This window comes from Abramis brama (genome assembly GCF_963993115.1).
Source record: "Abramis brama genome assembly, chromosome: 12".
NCBI lineage: Eukaryota > Metazoa > Chordata > Actinopteri > Cypriniformes > Leuciscidae > Abramis > Abramis brama.
This window is the reverse complement of record NC_139974.1, coordinates 8,782,518-8,800,574: the sequence shown is the minus strand read 5'-3', so window position 1 is coordinate 8,800,574 and position 18,057 is coordinate 8,782,518. Positions and strand designations below refer to the sequence as shown.

At 39.9% G+C, this 18,057-nt stretch overlaps 1 protein-coding gene across 1 annotated transcript; it reads right to left on the bottom strand.

Moving 5' to 3' along the window:
• Positions 1-3,513: 3,513 nt before the first annotated feature.
• Positions 3,514-17,714, bottom strand: LOC311093180 (zinc finger protein 646). Its single transcript, XM_084130360.1, has 4 exons — positions 17,541-17,714; positions 8,680-11,394; positions 7,149-8,300; positions 3,514-5,900 (listed from the first exon to the last, which is right to left on the bottom strand). Exons 2-4 carry the CDS (start codon positions 11,178-11,180, stop codon positions 4,958-4,960), a joined length of 4,596 nt encoding a protein of 1,531 aa, XP_083986486.1. The 5' UTR covers positions 11,181-11,394; positions 17,541-17,714; the 3' UTR covers positions 3,514-4,957.
• Between the last annotated feature and the right edge of the window lie 343 nt (positions 17,715-18,057).

Here is an 18,057-nt window from a genome sequence, read left to right as displayed (position 1 = left end):
TGTTATTGATTGCACCAGAAGATGCCCTGGGAGCTGTGCAAGACCAACAAGTGCTTATCATTACTCTAAATTAATTAATTTAGTTCTTTCAGTGGAAACTTGCCAAACTTGGCAGGTATGCAGGGCTGGTTTTCCAGTTGCTAAGCAACAGGCAGTACATTTTCATTTAAAAATAATTTAGTCACTGTGTACTGTTTGAGCTACAAGCTTTCTATGTTAATGTTTTATGCTGAGTTTTAGATATATTACTCTCAATTCAGAAAAAAACATGAATTATGCATGTAGTTTCTATAGGTGTAAACATGCAATTTTCACTCCACATCCTCAGAAGAACACTTTTCAAGCAGGACCCAAAACATGGACTTCACAGCCTCAAAACAGGTACAAGTTGTCAATAAAATTCTATGCGGAGGACCTGTATGGACTCTCACATATAAATGCCTCAGCTAAATCTGAATTGAGACGCTGCAAATTGCATTCTCTTGCTCTCAAGTGCAGTGTTGCTTTGAAATAAAATGAAGAAACATGACTAGGCTACTAAACTGGCCAAACAGTCTGTCTGAAGGTGAAAACTTACCTAAAGGATCTTTCACCATCTAGTGGACACTCCAAGACCTCAATCAACCAGTTCACTCATTCATAGACTATTCTGCACCCAGCACCTATGAATCAGATGAATTTACATTCACACTCAGTATCTCAAAAGCAATATGCAATTATAAAAAAGTTGTAATCTTTTGTGAATAAGATGGATACCTGCATAAACATGTTCTGATAATTATCTCAAAGTAAGTATGGCTCGTGTGTTATATTTCAAGTCTTCTGAAGCCATTTGATGGATTCACGTGGGTAAAAAGAGCGAGTTATGGACCTTATTCACAGCAGCGCCATCTTTGATTTTAGCGGGAATGAAACCGAGTCTGAGGGATAGATTAGAGTCTCTTCATTGGGTTATACTGTCATTGAATTCGTTTTGGATTGTTCTGCTGACAAAACACAGCAAAAAAATATATTTCCAAGAAATTTCAAGAGACTATGAGCTGCGGAAAATTACAAGTGATATAAGAGCTTTTATACAGCTTTTTACTGCGGATGCCATTGGAAACACAGTCTATCCATCACAGCCTCGCTTTCACACCTGTCATGGCGCTGCTCTGAATAAGGTCGAATATTCGAAGATAATTTTCACCTCAGGCGAGCCATGTTGTTATGGCGTCAGTGTACGTCAACGGCCATTTCTGGACGCAAACGCAAGCTTGATGCCAGCTTCGGTTTGTGGGCAAAACTTCATTTTTGTCTGTTCCTCACACAAAAGTACATTTGAAATATTATACATTTGGTGTGATGGACTATGTCACTACGAAGAAGGGTTAACAGGTTTGAAATGACGGTGAGTAAATAACTTTTTTTTTTAGTTAACTATCCGGATTAGACTATTAGGCTAAATGTTCTGATTAAATTTTAAATGGCATATTGTATAATATGACCAATGCAGTGTTGTATAAACTTAATTTCTATAATCGTTAGATTCGTTACCTTTGGGAAATGCGATATGTCTGTTGCTCGGTAGTCTCGCGTAGCCAACGGTCCGTGGGCGTGACTACGGTGGAGAAATGGCGCGCTTTTCTTGTAGCTGATGTCACGCGCGGTAATTTCTTAAGGCACCTGCAGTGGTCGCTTTTGATGCAATACTTATCATAAATGCCCATATATTATAGACACATCTGCATATTATTACATTTAATTGGCCTGTGATACATTTAATCGCCCTATTTTTTGTTGATTTACTCTGGTTCTGATTTGGGGCTGATTCATAACCATTTAAAGGGATAGTTCACCCAAAAATGAAACTTCTGTCATCATTTACTCACTCTTATATTGTTCCAATACTGTATGGGTTTCTTTCTTCTGTTGAACACAAAAGATGTTTTGAAGAATGTTGGGAATTTTTTTCCTACTATGGAAGTCAATGGCTACCGTCAACTGTCTGGTAACCAACATTCTTCAAAATATCTTCTTTTGAAGAAACTCATATGGGTTTGGAACAACATAAGGGTGAGTAAATGATGACAGAATTTTCATTTTTGGGTGAACTGACCCTTTAACAGTGGCATACACTTTTGCTCTTTAGATAAAACAACTGCTGTGCACGAGACACATGACGGCTCAAGGACATATCAAAGCTGTTCGCTCACAAGGACGCAAGTTCTAGTCCGACTAGGACATGTCCCAATTGCTCTCCCCCTATCCGGTCTAAACTCCACTATCTGGAGTGTAAAATGTAGAGGGAAACCACTGACACAACCCCATTTTTGAGACATTATTCTGAATTCATTATATCAGTAAAATAAGTATTACATATTCATGACATATAGAATAGAGAAATATTATATAATTGTGTATTTGCCAAAAGTGAGGAATGTTCAAAAGTTTCAAGAAGGATATCTAGATTTAGCAACAAGAGATCATCTAACTTGGCGATGAGTCTTAACAAGAAGCAGGGTATTATTCTTATGTGAGAAAATCAAGCGTCAAGAGCAAAATCCTATGTGGTTTATTAAATAAGTAACAGTAAGGAATATGTTGTGTTCTCATCTAAAATCTTACTGACCACAGTAAACAAACGGCTTACCCCAGCTGTCAGGTGCATTACACATCTTAAAGTTAATAATTCATTCATAAAAATCAGATTTTAACAAAGACACCATGACATTGAAACCAAATGGTGACTCTTTTAGAACAACAACCATGAGTGACAAACTTTAAAATCACACATAAATTTGAAGTGAATGTTACATTAATTTTCCAGCTATTTATTTTTATTATTTGAGAGCATCGAGGTTATAATTCAAACATGTTCTGTTAGGAAATGAATTATCAAAATGTAGTTTAAAAAAAGTATACAGTCACATATATATATATATATATATGTATGTGTGCGAGTGCATAAAAGTATAGTCACATATATATGTATATATATATATATATATATATATATATATATATATATATATATATGACAAACAAGAAAAAAAATTAAACTTTTATAATTTATATTTGGAATCAAAGTAGCAACTGTGCACCTGGGAAGAATTTCCTTCTATCCAATTGTGTAAAATTTGCAAGGACATAGGTATGTAAATATATAATTGTCCCATGCTCTGATCATAGCGCATACAACTTCATTTTCACTCAAAATACAATTGACTTAGCACCAGTGCTCCCAGGTAATATAGGCTGAAAACAAGCTCAAAATAGTAAAATGCAATTAAATAAAAAAGCCCAAAACAAATAAATACATGGGTTAATATAAAGGTGTAACTGAGGAGTTAAAATAAGATTGCCTTGCTGATTGTAAAGACAACAAAATCATTCCTTAACGTGCACGCTCAAAGAGTGAAACAGGCACATCCAATCTTGACATGAGCGTGGAGGGACAGTCACGACATCACGTGAGAAAGGCAATAATGATACAGTGATATGTTTACACTCGTACTGCAAACAAAACACACATTATTACAGTTCCCTGTTTATTGCACAAGGGACAGAAATGTTCGTTTAAAAGCATAACAAATAATGGCAACAAAATAGGAGATTACAGTCACTATAACAAGTGTTCATTAGGAGTCCTGCCATTCCTGACTCCATGTCCAATAGCCTCTGGGGAATAGAGGAGTTGAAACAAGAAATCCTAAAACTGGGAGTTCTAAAACTAACGTTTTCAGTTACAAGTGTTAATATAAATAAAATGCATACTACAGTGATCTTTTATAAAAGTTTTCCTGTAAATAATACAGTCAGAGGTACAATACAATACAAGGTAAAACCAAATGCCATTACAAGCCTATCAATATACATTTTTTCCCACTTTCGCTTTTCTTTTTTTTTTCTCAGCACAACCTATCGCTTCTATACACTAGCAAGTTAGTTGCAGTTTTAAAATATGGGTTCTGAGCAACATCATAAAATTAAAGGGAGAACGAACGAATGATGCCACTAAGAGAAATGAACCCAATAAGCGCAATGCTGTCATCTGCTGAATAATAATGTTTGAAGCTCATCTTCGTGCTGCAAGGAACACGCAAGTTAGAAAAGTTAAAACATCAACAGAAAGGGGGAGGAATACAAAAAAAAACGTTGACAGTCCTATACAACACAGAAATGTGTTGCCTAAATTAACTGAAGACGTTTCAATTACGCTCTATACACTGTTAAACATAGTTACTTCTACTTGTTAAACATACAAGTTGCTCGACATGTCTCAGAATTCATCAGACAGTCAACATGTTTTCTTTGTATTGTCTAGGATTGTAAATTGTGAATGCTTTGAAGGCTGTCATCAAAGCAGTAACTGGGCATGGGATGAAATGTATGTTTTTCAAATGCTTGTTTCTTGTGACATTACCTGGACCGTGGGGATGCGCATCCATTTTTAACCTAATGTGGCTACAGTTTAACCTTCCCATTGTGACATCACAAAAACAATACTGACGTAACAGTACCATGGTGGGAAATGTGCTGTTTTATACACAACATATATGGAAATGTCTCATCCAAAAGCAATTCGTTTTCAAGAATTAAAACAAGACGCCAGCAGCTAGTTCTTCGAAAGGCTGGTATCAGAAATGAAGGCAGTGGCCCTCAATGTCCCCCACCCCCAAAGGGAACTATGAAAATGCAAATAAGGTCACCTGTGGTGTTTAGGGTGAGGGTAAGGGTGGGGAAAATGTCACTATGACCTAAAACTAACAGTCAATGTTTAATCCACTGTTTCAGGGTACATGCAGGGACAGTTCTGTTAACCTAAACAACAACCTGTGCAACAAAAGCCTCACAGCCACACCTCAAGCACTAGAGATGAAGATGAGTGAGTGAGAAAGGGGGTTTTGGCACCTCCAAAAGCCTTGGCATGGATATCCAAAACAAACTGCAAGTTCTGCTTCCCAAATATAACCCACTATAAAAAGGGCCCAGATGGCATACCCAAAAAGTTGCTGGTACCCATGTTCAGACCAGTAGGAGGAGCCGAACTGTTCCAGTGGACCTTTTGATGGTGCCTTAAGTTGGATTTGCTGGAGAAGCGCTTATCACACTGCTGACATGAGAAAGGCTTCTCCTTGGTGTGGATGCGGCGGTGACAGATGAGCTGGGTGGAGACACGGAAAGCCTTGCCACAATCCGGGCACTGGTAACGCTTGGGTTCTGTGTGGATGCGTCTGTGGTTTTTGAGTGCCATCAGGTTGGAGAATTCCTTCTGACAGGAGTTGCAGAAATAGGTGCCCATCTTGTGGCTGTTCTTGTGATTCAGAAGTGAGCTGGCGTGCCGATAACCACGGCCGCACTGATCACAGACATGCGACTTACACCCCGCCTCATTACGACTCTGCTGTAACTGCTGTTGTTGTTGTTGTTGCCCAGATGAGCTGCTGCTACTGGGGCCATGGCGTGATGGGTTAAGCTTTGGGAGCCCATTAGGATCCAATCGTTGGGCCTGCATCAGCGTAAGGTCAAGCCCAGAGCCCCAACCCAAATTAGAGCCACTGGACGAAACCCCAGGCTGTTGCGATGTTTTTGGGGCACGGCCATGTTGCATTTCCAAGTGGAGCCGGAAGCTAGCCTGGGTAGGGAAGCTCCGCTGGCACAGAGTGCAGGCAAACTCCCGCTCCTTTTGGTGCACACGGCGGTGATTTTGTAACTGGGAAGAGACGCGGAAAGCCTTTCCACATTCTGGACAGCGGTGCCGTCGAGTTTCAGAATGAATGCGACGGTGGTTCTTGAGTGCGAGCAGGTTAGAGTAGGTCTTGAGGCACACAGCGCAGTGGTAGATGCCGACGGTGTGGGTGTTTTTGTGATTAAGGAGTGAGCTGGCATGCCGGTAAGAACGGCCACACTGGTCACAACTGTGAAGACAGAGACAGAGGAGAGAAAAAGTAAATCTCACCTACTCATTGTTCTTTTAACCCCTCTATAGTTAGTAACCTAGATTAGTCTGAAAGTAACCTGACGGTATGTTGTTGACTTTTATGATAACAGCATTGATGGATAGACAAGTACAGGTATATGATCTTGAATCCAGCTGCCAAAACTCAAAAAACTGCCTCAGCTTGCACAGGGTGACTTGAATAGCATTGCCTATTAAAGAAGTTAATAAATTATAAACAAATTAAATTATATAAAATAAAAGGCAAACCTAGTCCTCACAAATACATTATAAAAATGTACTGCAAGTCACTGTTTGTTTTCAAACTCATAGTATTCACTCATATTTTGGTAAATATGTTACCAAGTATAGAATGAGTACACACAAAGTCTTTCAAATGCTTACAAAATTGTACAGCAAATAAGGTTTTGGGATTTGGACCTGAATTCTGGTCGGAATCTAGCATAACAAAAGTGTGGTGAACTTGTTTCCCAAGCACATGTGGTAAAGCAGTATGGTACCTTTTTTTTGTTTTGTTTTTTAATTTGACTTCTCTATACATTTTTGTTCTGATCATTTATGTAATTTGTTAGTATGGAAGTTCTGTGTTAGTATGTTGACACATTTTTTAAAAAGTTTCTTCCTTTTTTCCTTTTATTGTCTCAACAGCAAATGAAACATTTTTATGTTTCACCACAGTAGCAAACAAAGCTATGTTTATAGTACTTAAGAAACGTGCATTTAATAAATGGACGGTTTGCTGAGTGCTGTTGGGCCTAGATCAGTATTTATTCCTGGAAGCACTACAACTAATATAAGATGGTCAGTATGAATTATTATGGCAACTGAATGCTCAAATGGTAACAACAGTGAACTATACCATACATTCTAGAATATTATCAATAAGATCAATTAAGAAGGAGGGAATAAATGATTTGGCTATATTTAGTACAATACACACACATCTACCTAGTAAGTACATCAAAATGTACCTATTATATCAAGACATCCTAACAATCTAGTACATATTGCTAACTGAAAGCAAAGGGGGGTAACTTATCTGGTCTCCACTAATCATACTGTCCAAACTTCAGAAAAATCCGAATTCCGGCACGCGTATGGTCCCGAGGAAGCCGGATTGGAGATCATATACCTGTAATAGACATGTAGAAACCTGTGATCTTTACTAGTTCACTTCAAAAAACACGAACAACAGACGTAAACTCACGTGAACCGGTATTCCTCTCCCTCTCTTGTGCTTGAAGTGTCCTTCCTCACGCCCTCCTTGCCTACCTGGTTGTCCCCGCAGCGGTGTCTGGCCAGCCCAGAACGACCCTGGAAGCTCTTCCCGCAGGTGGGGCAGCCAAACCGGGTGTGGCCTTCCTCGTGGACTCTCTGGTGGTTCCGAAGAAAGCGGGCCAGCCGGAAAGCCTTGCCACAGGTTGTGCAGATATGCCTCTTCTTCTGCGTGTGGATACGCATGTGGTTGCGCAGGGCCATATAGTTGGAGTACGGCTTGTCACAATATGAGCAGCTGAAGTTGCCAATTTTGTGTGTGTTTTTGTGGTTGAGCAGACTGCTAGCATGCTTGTAAGAGCAGCCACAAAGGTCACAGCTAAAAGGGCGTTCTTCACGCTCTGGAGATCCCAGATCACCCGTCTCCATGCTCATATTAGAGCTGTTGAGGGAGGCAGAGGAAGAAGGAAGCTGGGAACTGCAGTTATGCGAGGCCAGATCTGTGGTTGTAGTAAAGACTTGAGAGCACCCATCGCATTCATATTCGGTTGGAGGAGCAGCAGTTTGCACGCTGGGACCAGGGAGGGGAACAGGAAGATCTTTGCAGAGCTGGTTGCCGGTGTGTGTTTCAAGCTGCCTCTGGTTCCTGAAACCCCTACCACAGTCGGAGCAGGTATATTTTTTCAGAGCGAAATGCATTCGGAGGTGGTTCTTCATTGCCAGTCGATTTGGATAAGTGGAGTTGCACACGTTGCAGTGGTATTCACCAATCTTATGTAGGTTCTTATGATTGGCCAGACTGCCAGCATGGCGGTAAGTACGTCCGCACTGATCGCAAGCAAAGGGGCGGCGGCCGCTGCCATCATCCACTTGCTGGGCCCTAGCCCCCGCATACGGTTTCTTGAAATCTTGAGGTTGACCATAATTGGTGTTCACAGGAGGATTCTGAATTTTGGGATCTCCCATCCTCATAGCTTGAAGCTGCGATGGGCCTCCCTCATAGCGGGCACCATTGGGGTGAGACATGCTTTGAACACGTTGGTCTCGATCTCCAGTCTTCGCTCTGTGCTCCTCGTGCAGCCGTAGATGATTTATCAACTGCTTTTGAATCTTGAAGGCTTTGCCACACTCCTCACACTTGTGCCTGTGAACAGACAAAAACAAACAAAAACAAACAGATAAGAAAGCAGTGTTAAAATGCACTTTAAAAAAATAAACAGAAAGAGGGAAGTTCCCCTTACAAATACAAAGATGACTACACAATGCTCAAATGGGGTACAGACATTATGAAATTCAGACTCAACTGCGTGTATGTGTGTACATCAGTATGAGTTATGTTTGTTGCCCTGGGAAAATCACCAAAGCACACTGCCTTGACACAAAATTTCATTAAAATCTATTCATTCAGTGATGACCTGGGTAATCACATGAGTGGGGAACTCATGATAATACATAAGTATTCAAAGTATGCAAAGAGAACTAAACAGTTAGAGTATAATAGGGCACATGCAATGCTGGCTAACCTCTTTAAGTCAAAATGAGTCCTCTGGTGGTTCTTGAGAGCCAGTAGGTTGTAGTAGCGTTTTTGGCAGACAAGGCAGCGGAAGACCCCAGTCTTGTGAGATTTCTTATGGTTGAGCAGGGAGCAGGGGTGTCTGTAACCCCTTCCACACTGGTCGCACCTGTGGGGCCGATCATCAGAGCCTGACATCTGCTGAGGGTTTGCTGGGCCCCCGCTGCCACTGGTACCAGCACCACCCGTCATCCCTTTAGCTCCATTCATACCCTTGTTCAATGCCCCCACTCTCGCCTTGCCTGGACACAGGTGAGTGATCAGCTGATGGCGATCTGCAAAGAACATGCCACAGTCAACGCAAATGTGGTTCCTTCCATCCATTTTGCCATTAGAATTAGAGCTAGTTCCTCCCAAGCCCTGTGTAGATCCATCTGCCCGGGGAGGTCCATGGACTAGCTGATGGTTAATCAAGTCCTGCTTTCTGCTGAAACTCTGTCCACATGTGCTACAGATCAAAAGACTGGTTGTATTACCCTCTTGTCGCCTCCTCCACTCTTGCTCACCAATTGGAGAGAGGGCAGAAGAGGGTCCTGCCCCTTGGTTAACCCCATGGCTTCGTAAGTGGCTACGAAGTGCCCTTAGGCTGGCATAATGGTTTCCACAGACTGTGCACTGATAAACCTCTCCATCATCATCATCTTTGTTATCCATTCTCTTACTGTTGCCCTGGGAGTTGTCTTGAGGACCTCCAAACGGCATCTGGTTGTGACCACGTCTCTGCCGAGTACTTTCTTTGAGGTTGCCACTGCCTGGCAGAGAGGCACCACCAGCACTATGGAAGCTTATGTTACCCAAGTAACCATTGGTCATACCGCTTTGGTTGACTCTATCTGGTTGACGATGGTTTTGTGGAAGAGGTGAGTGACCAGAACTGCTTTGAGCTAGAGATCCGTCAAATCGGTCATGGAATTCCAGTGAATCCAGGCCACTGTTATGGGAACCATCTGGGACAAAGTGTGCTGCATCACCAAGATTACCAGGCAGTGAAATTGGGGTTGCTGCACCACTCTCCTGATCCTGAGAATGTACAAAGCCTTGTTGAGAGTCTAGCCCTGTGAGTGGCTCAGAGGAAAGCCAATCTCCCTCTGTACCCATCGATTGTGAATTTGGCCGGGTTTTGTGACTACGGAGGTGACTTTGAAGGGCTGCTAAGTGTGGATACTGCTTACAGCAAACAGTGCACTGATATTGACCAGTTTGATGGGAGCGTTTATGATTAACTAGACTCCCAGCATGTCGATAGCTTTTCCCGCACTCTTGGCACTTAAATTTGCGTTCTGCATCATCAATTGTAGACTGCGCCTGAGACCTTGTCTCACCATTGGATGATGATATTGATGGTTGAGAGTTTGAAGCCAGTCCATTAGAATTTAACATAGCAGGACCATCTTGAGCATGGCTTGTGGTATGAGGGTCGTGGGTAAGATAGTGAATTTTGAGACTCTCTAAGTCAGGATGTCCCGCTCCACAATATGCACAGGTATATATGGGATTATTAACAGGAGGGCCTAGCATTGGGTCATAACGCTTGTCGGGTAATGGAGGCAGTGGAAGAGGGTCACCTAGAGCAGGTGTGTAAGAATTCACAGCTGGGGACCGAACAGAACTATGAGGCACTATCCCAGGGAAACTACGTGTTAGCCCCAACGAAGATGATGCAGCATTATGTAACGTAAGGTGCTCTTGAAAGTCATTCTTATTAGGCAAAACCACTTGACAAAGATGGCAAAAGCTGGGTATCATGTCATCATTCTGGGGTCCAAGGGGACGAGAGTCAGATTGTGCTTCAGGCACAAGAGCCCCCATGGACATTCCAAGGGGCTTAAATTTTGAATGAGTGCGTTCGTGAGCATTGAGAGCTGCAAGATTATTGAACTGTTTGTAACAGACATTGCACTTATACATGCCCTCTTGATGAGACTTCTTATGGTTAACCAAGCTGCCATGATGACGATATGTCCTTTCACATTGGTCACATTTGAATGGTCTGTCCCAGGCATCTTCAGATCCTGGAGATTTCTGTTTGTCATGGTCGTGGCCAGGCATTATTCCACTGTTGTTTATGTGACTCCTGAAAGCTGCTTCAGACAGATCTTGTGCTAGATTATAATCCCTCTCTTCGTCAACATTGTCATCGTTCTCCTCTTCTGCTTGGGCACTTGGAGACAGGGTGTGGATGCGGAGGTGGTTTTTTAGCGCCACTGCATTGGGCAACGTTCTGGTGCAGACCGGGCACTGGAAGGAGCCCATCTCATGAGTTTTTTTGTGAGAAGCCAAGCTACTGGCATGCTTAAAAATGCGTCCACACTGCTCGCATTCAAATCTGCCATTCTCTTCTTGATGATAGTGTGCTTTCATGTGCTCCAGTAGGCTAGGTGTACTTGGGCAAATGATGTCGCATTCTTTGCAAGGGAAACCCTTGGCACGATTCATATCATGCATAGCCATGATGAGAAAATTGAAATGGAAGGGGGAAATGTCCACATAAAATGATCCTCGAACAAAGAAGAAAAGGGGGCAATGTGTGATGTTCAGCTCTCTGCTTCTGTAGTATCAGCCATTTTACCTGGGTGACAGATATTCTCTCCAATCAGCCTTTCAATTCCACTCGATCACAGCAGTTCAGAGAGGGTCTGGACAGTTGTGGGGCATCAGAGGAAAGCTGAGAAGATACAAAAAGAAACATTATTTTAATTTAACACTGTAATTACATTCACTATTTTAATATATGTAGTGTTGGAAAAAAATACACAAATGACAGAATCATTTTATAAATCTAAATGCTAGTTTAAAAAATCTTAAAATCAAAGGCGTAACAAGCAAAACAGGTTATAAAAGCTGTTCATTAAGGGTAACCAAGAGCCTTTGACAAAAACATTCACTGTGATAGGCATGTGGCCACATTACGTGATATTAGCATTGACACATTTGATCTCATATTTAGGTCATATGACAGAAACACAGGTTCAAAATAGCTGAAATAAGTCAGGTTTGTGTATGTGCACATCACTCCTTTGATGTCAACTGTACTGATAAATTACAGCTACAGAAACCATTATAAGCAAAACTTTCCCAACAGTAAGCAAATTACCAGTACATTAAATAAATATAAGCCGAATTCAAAATAGGTCGTCAGTACATAGTGTAGGTTCAGTCTAATTGTCAAGCTAATCCATAATTCTACCAAAACCAGGTTTAACTTATTTTACTCAACAATGAAGACATTATGGGCTAGATTTACAAAGTCATTCAGTCTGTCCCATGTACCACATTCATGTTCAGATTCATAACTATAGACAATGTAGTCTTGACTAATTTTATGGCATAACGGTTGGTTTATGAGGAAATCCTTTTAATTTAAAGCCACATATGTGATGAGGTCTTGGCAGCACATTAGTTCCAAGATTAAGACTGACCAATAATTTTTGAGATTCTTGACCAAGACTGACCACTGCTTTAAGATTTTCATCACTAAAGCAAGGGAAATTTGGTTACTTGTGCTCCAACCTAAATACAAAACCAGTTTAATACAAATATAACATTGGTGGCTGGGAGTTCAATAAAAGGGTTTAGTGTGTTTGGTGTCAGTACAGCATTAGGGCACTTTTGTATTCATGATCAAACTTAAATCTCACAGTTTTTATTATTCAAATGGAATTTGCTCCAAGAGAACTAGGCTAAATAAAATGCATGACCACAAATTCACTTCGATTAGACCCCACGGGGGAACAATTCATCTTACCACACAACTGGAATGAAAGAAACAGTGTTCCTTTACCACACACAATGGCCATTAAAAAAAAAACGAAACACTAGAAATTTCAACTGGATTATTTTCCTGCCTCTCTCAAGCCTACTGTATGGCATTATTTCGCTGTCAGTACAATAACTTCAATAGAGTCACCTCAACAATAACCCCATGTTCAGACAATGTGTGACTGATATCAAAACCTTTCAATGTGAAGTGATTTGGCAGAAAATGAGGGCCCAGTAAGACAAAAACAGTCCTTTTTTTACACTGCAACTAGGTTTGAAGAATAATTTGAAATAGTATAGTTCAATAATTAAATCTGCGAATGGGTCATAGTTTCAATGCAGCTCTAAATGAGCCTATTTTTTAGGTCACCAAGTTTGTTGGAAAAACGTGATATCCTTGTATGCATCTTACATAGATATCTGTCATTTCAAATTAATAGTTCATAAATCACATTTAAGATAGGACTATAACTATAATCAAAACTATTCATTCATCAGGTAAGTCCAGTATCAAGAAATGTATTACTTTAATATATTGTGGGAAACATAATGAAAAATACTGAAGAAACAATATTTCTTAAAGGCTTATCTAAATAGCTGAGGTTAGAATAACATGCATATTTTTTCCATTTAAAGGTGCTCTAAGCGATGTTGGGTGACGTCACTTCTTGTTGACGTTCGAAGTATTGTCAAACAAAACGCTAGCTCGACCCCCCCTCCTCCTCATCCCGTCCCCCGTGGTCCAGGCTGGGCCAGTTTGTTTTTGTTGCCGTTTGTGGAGCCTGGGCTGTCTACAGAGACCGGCTTGTTTTTTTTACAGTGCGTTTGGGAGACAGCAGTGTTGCCAACTATTTTCAAAGGAAAGTAGCTAACGCCTCCACTAAAAGTCGCTAAATGACGTCATACGTCAAATAGCATATTCATGACGTCATCGCGGCGTACTTGCGTTCTGCCTGCCTAATGTTTTTTTCTCGTTAAAATCATGGTCACATACTGTATTTTAATATAACATGCTATAATATAATATAATAGCCTATAATATAATATAATAATATAATATAGCCAAATGTCCAATAAAGCTGTTCTCATTTACTATATTTTTTTGTCAGACAATAGAACGAGTAGCTGTTGAATGACTATTTTTTAATATGTGTAAAATTATCTGAATTGAGAGAATTCGGGAACTGGGTGAACTAACGCACTGTGATAGTGAGTATCACAAGTGATAAGCACAAGTAATAAATTAAAATGGTCAAACTAAATTATTTAAATATAAAACAAAAGATAAGTGATAAGTCCGTGGAAACAACACTGCTCATTCACGTCTGTCAGCTGCCGTGCTGCTGCTCCTTTCTCAGCCATTCACTGAACAGGGTAGACGCAGAGAGAGGTGTGTGACGGCAAGGAGAAAGCAAACCTCGCGCTCGCAGGACTGTGCTGGCAACATTTGGAGGTTACTGAGGTTTGTCCAAAAAGTAGCTAGATTTGTCGCTAGTCGCTTTTTTGAAAAAATGTCGCTAAAGGGGTCTGAAAAGTTGCTAAAAATGGCGACAAAGGCGCTAAGTTGGCAACACTGGGAGACAGGCAGCTTGCGGATAGTGAGGAGATGTTTGCTGTATGTGACAAAAAATGTTTCGGCCTAAAAAACGCGTGACATCGCTTAGAGCACCTTTAACAAAAAGTTTTTTATAATCTAAAATGTTACTTAATGCAGTTTACAGAAAAAAACACAAAGCATTTTCATTGATTAATATTTTGAATAACAGAAATTAAGCAATGTACCACATCCAAACGTCTTTACCTGAAATATCTAACAATATAAACTGTTGTGACCAAATTAACAGATTGTGGTTTCAACTGTTTTTTATATTTTGTGCTACAAGTTGCAATACAGATTCTATGAAGTGTTTATTATGTGATCATCACTCATGCATAGCACAGTCTGCTGTATGTGGAATGAGTCTAGAGTCATCTCACAGCATCTGTGATCTCAGTTAGGATGGCACAGCCTTAGGGTATATAACCTGACCAGTGGTCTCTGACTCAAGACCATCTGGATGCTTAAGCGACATCAACGCTGTCAAAATCCATACTGCAAAATGCCATATGGGTCCAGCTTTGCAGAATAAAATGAATACAATAATATACACATTTGTAGGTCAATCAGTGTACAAGTGGTACTTGAACCTATTGGTAATATCGTGGTACATATACATGTGGTACTGAATGATTCACAATATGATATTTAAGTGGAACTTTAATAGGCTTGATAATCGAAATTCCAATTCTGGAATAAGATATTTGTAATAAAATTAAAATTCCGCTTATCGATTCCTGTGTGCACATTTTAATTTATTTATAATTATTTTTTCAAGCACAAGACAACGTGAAAGAGAACTCAATTCGGCACTTGCGCTGTTTTTTTCCCCGCTGAATTGAGTTCTCGTACACGTCGTCTTGCACTTGAATGCACAAATACACAAAATGATGTCAAAATATCTTCATAAACACAGTCAGTTTTGTCTTAAGTGAATGTAAACAGTTGAGTAAGAAAAAGCACGTGTAACAGAATATTGGATCCTGAATGAGGCCTTAAAGTGAAAGAAAGAAAATCACTCATTGATCTTGACTGAATTACTTTTGAAACTTTAATAAGGATCCATATTAAGGGACACTTAATATTCAGCAATATTATTGATCTGACTGCATTGACACCATTGTATGAGAACTCGTCATTCACCGTTTTCTCCAGAGCTGCTGTAGATAAATGAACTAAATTAATAACTGATGTTTTTTTACAACGGAAATCAATCAACACTGAACTTACTTAAGCTGGACAATGACTCTATTTTCTTCTGAAGCTGCTTTCTGAACCTTTGTTGCATTAATTTCCTGTTTTCACTATAAAGCTGCTTTGGTGACATAAGTCTGTATTGTAAAAAGCGCTATATAAATAAAGGTGACTTGACTTGTATTTATTTGTGCTATTGCTAATTTGTTTATTTGTTCTTATTTTAGTACGGTTTACTTGTCTTTAATAATATCACTTTGAAATTTATATTAATTAGTTGTTTTTGCTGTGATATTTTTGTTAAAACCATAGGAAAATGTCAAGTGTTTTTTGTAATAAAACGTTTTGCCAAAAGACACAGAATAAATGTGTTTGATAAATGTTTGACTGTTTTTACCCTACTGGAATCGAAACTAGGAATCAATAAGAATCGGAACCAATGAACAGAATTGGAACTGCTAAAATTCAAACGACTCTCAAGCCTAAATTTTAACTACTTAATTATCACTGTACGTACCCAAAAAACACGGCATTATTATGGTAACATGTCCAAAAAAATGGTAATATATGTATATATTAGTGGAATAACCATCTAAATCTATAACTCGCATAAATACACAGTGATAAAGAGTTTTAAATGAATAATGAATCATTCAGACCATTTTGTGGTTGGCCAATTGACAAAAAATCTAAAGAAAAAAAAAATTGCCTCACAGATCAAATATCACAGTGGCTTCCAAGAAAGTTAGAGCCATGGGAATTCTGTTGACATTCAACTTTTTTTATGAAAACTAAAGTTAAAGACTACATAGAGGCTTTGTGAGGAGTAAAACTGGGTGCATAAAAACACTAATGTTCATTCATAACAGCTTGGCTATTATTTTTCCTCTAATCTAAATATGTATATGAGCCCCCAAAACATTAGAGCAGCATATATTAATTCTGAAACATGTTATACATTGTATTTAGTCATTACCTAACTAGAATATTCACTAATATAACATTTTCCATGACATTTAAGATTTTAATCATTTCCATCTGTGGAAAACGTTTTTTTTGTTTTTTTTTTAATACCCTGATGACCATGGGAACCCTATAAACATTGAGTACTCTTATGAAAATATAAGATAAAAATATTAAGATAGAATATAGTGGCAAAACACCTGGGTACATAAAAACACACAATCATTTGTAGCAACTTTGCTATTATTTTCCCCTTAATCAAAATATGTAAACTGAGTCCCCAAAACCTGGTTACAGTTGAAAAATGTTGTTTTTTAATAACATTTTTTTTAAATGTTTTTTTAATAACATTTTGTTATTTCCAAATGGCGCAGCTCACAAAGAAACAAACGGGATGGGCCTAACACGTATGTGGACCCCCAGTAAAAACCGAATAACAATATTTTTCGCTAACAAGAACAAAACCTGTTTTTTATATAAAATGGAAGCGGTTAACGCTTCGCTATGACCTTGGCCTGACGCTCCCACACCCGCTTTTTATCCGGACAAAAGCAGATACCCGACATTCCTTGTCATTTTCACTCCCCAGACTCACCACATTAGACGTTAAAACCCCCGAATTAAGACAGAAATTACCGTATATCCATTTAGGCTCAATACACGTGCATTTCTGTAGACAAATACGTGTGTGCATCGTTGTGAGGGAGACCAAAATTTACATCCCGACCCGTATGTTTTTCACAGGATGCGCGTCGCTGTGTGCAAATATTAGCCGGTGGGCTATAGCAGCTAGATCGACTGTGAGGGGAGGGGAAAAACGATGATTTTTCGAAGCGTCAAACGCTTTGGTCCAAATATTCGTGCATTTATTTAGTCTACATAGTGTGTGGATTCGAATGCACGAAAAAACATCCAGCGCTCTTACGCGATCGCATCGATTATTTTAATGTGTCTGTCTGTCTGACAGCGACAACCCCCCCGCAGCTAACGCGCTAGCCTCCCCTCATGATACTAGCGCGAAAGGAGAGCAAACGGTGCAGTCTCGTAAAAAATTAGCCGTACTGATGTCGTAAATTTGAAGTAATAGCCGTATAGATAAAATAATACTCGTATGGATTTGACTGAATCGATACACTCCCGGCATTTGCTGTGAAATGGTTTCTGCTTTTAGTAGTAAGGTCAGTGCTAATCGGCTAACAGCCTAGCGACACAAAGATCCGGAGGCTCGCGAGCTCTGATTCAATGAATGTGGCCATTGTGTGCAATTAAACAAACACCTTCAAGCTGCAACTACTTACCCGACTTACAGACGTGCACAATGATCAGGGATGGGGGTTTTATGCTCTTTTTGATTGCGCGGAGGATAAATGGCATGTTCAGCCGATCGCCATTATTATTTTAACTCTTTTTTTTTTTCTTCAGCGGGCGGCTCCACCGTGTTTTTCTCGGTGTATTTCAGCACTTCCTGCTGCGGGCTGAATGGAGATGGCGAGCTGCGGACGTGCTCCACCGCGTCACTCTGCGCTCATTCTTCGTGTGTTTGCGTTGGAAGTAAACATTGTCCAATGTACCGTGGACCAAAACTCTGAACTAAAATCACACAGCAGATGTTTTCGTAAAGCTATTTAGGTAGCGCACAGACCGTGTCCTGCAGCTATTTTGTGAAATACCACGAAACAAAAAGTACTACCATGTTTTTCCACATAGCTACAGCATGACAGATCCATGCTATTTGTTTAATAACCATGGTACTGGAGACCGGGACTGTTGTCACAAGGAATGTATTTCAGTACTAGGCTAAGTTTTCGGTCAAAA

Bases quoted from the DNA above. Each gene is read 5' to 3' on its own strand.
- LOC311093180 (XM_084130360.1), bottom strand. From the start codon at position 11,180: ATGGCTATGCATGATATGAATCGTGCCAAGGGTTTCCCTTGCAAAGAA. The intron at 8,301-8,679 runs GTTAGCCAGCAT...GTCTGTTCACAG, and splicing joins ACTCATTTTGACTTAAAGAG to GCACAAGTGTGAGGAGTGTG. The intron at 5,901-7,148 runs GTGAGTTTACGT...CTGTCTTCACAG, and splicing joins GGAGAGGAATACCGGTTCAC to TTGTGACCAGTGTGGCCGTT.